The following is a 1,049-nucleotide window of genomic DNA, read 5'->3' as shown; positions in this document are numbered from 1 at the left end:
CTTGTCTTCGACCACCGACCACCTACCATTGCCGACAACCACTGCCAACCGACTGGCGACCACGACTGCTGCCAACCGCTGGCGACCACGACTGGAGACCACCCACCGCCGGCCAATGGCCACCGGTGAACTTTGCTCAAGAATCATGGGTTAGTATGAGTTTGAGTTGATCACAGACAAGCACTCCTTTTAGGTTTTAGGCATCAAGTTTTAGGCATTAAGATTTGGGCATCAAAGTTTAGGGTCTAGGCATCAAGTTTTTGGCTTTAGGGTTTGGGGGTTAGGACAGACAAGCACTCCTTTTAGGTTTTAGGCATCAAGTTTTAGGCATTAAGATTTGGGCATCGAAGTTTAGGGTCTAGGCATTAAGTTTTTGGCTTTAGGGTTTAGGGTTTAGGGTTTAGGGTTTAGTGTGGCGGCCGGGCCTATGCTCTCAGTGCTCTTCCTTGGGTATGGCATGTAGATTGTGGGGTGGTTCCGGGGTTTGTAAAAAAGTAAATTTAAAAATAAGGCAGTGGGACGTAACGGGTGTAGGGCCAGTGAGAGTGATCGTCCCCGATCACCCACGTCTGTGCCGGGTATGTGGTCTTGATTTTCACTATGATGGAAGGAAGGATAACCTTGCGACAAACAGAAGGTATGCTCTCGGACTTGCCAGATGCGTTCTGGCAATTATTTAGAAGAATAAAGACGATTATTGTTTTAGAAGATGATGTTCATGGATGTTTGGAGAGAATGCGTAACAGGAATAATGGAATTGATTCGATGACGATCGATTACGTTATTGCACAGAATCAAGTGTTCCAGCTGTTGGCTAAATTTATTAATGCAAAAGTGATTGTACATAAAAAGGGAGAAAATATGGATTGTTGGATGAGACGACTTCATCAAGAGACGATGTCATTATGGTGTGAGGGAGTTCTTGAAGGGGAGGATGATCTGTAGAGATCTATAACAAGATGTCTCCTTCACACGCATTTTTAGAGGGACTTGGATTTCTTTTTGGGGGGGACTGCTAAGGGACTAAACAGTGTGGGTGATATAAGTTT

At 45.0% G+C, this 1,049-nt stretch overlaps 1 protein-coding gene across 1 annotated transcript; it reads left to right on the top strand.

Moving 5' to 3' along the window:
* Positions 1-600: 600 nt before the first annotated feature.
* Positions 601-945, top strand: GNI_233860 (hypothetical protein; the record flags this gene model as incomplete). The annotated part of the gene is made up of 1 exon (XM_011135690.1): positions 601-945. The coding sequence occupies one exon, from the start codon at positions 601-603 to the stop codon at positions 943-945; it is 345 nt and encodes a 114-aa protein (XP_011133992.1).
* Between the last annotated feature and the right edge of the window lie 104 nt (positions 946-1,049).

Source organism: Gregarina niphandrodes (assembly GCF_000223845.1).
Source record: "Gregarina niphandrodes unplaced genomic scaffold scaffold00278, whole genome shotgun sequence".
Taxonomy (NCBI): Eukaryota; Apicomplexa; class Conoidasida; order Eugregarinorida; family Gregarinidae; genus Gregarina; species Gregarina niphandrodes.
Note: the sequence above shows the minus strand (reverse complement) of the source record. Positions and strands in the feature narration are given on the sequence as shown.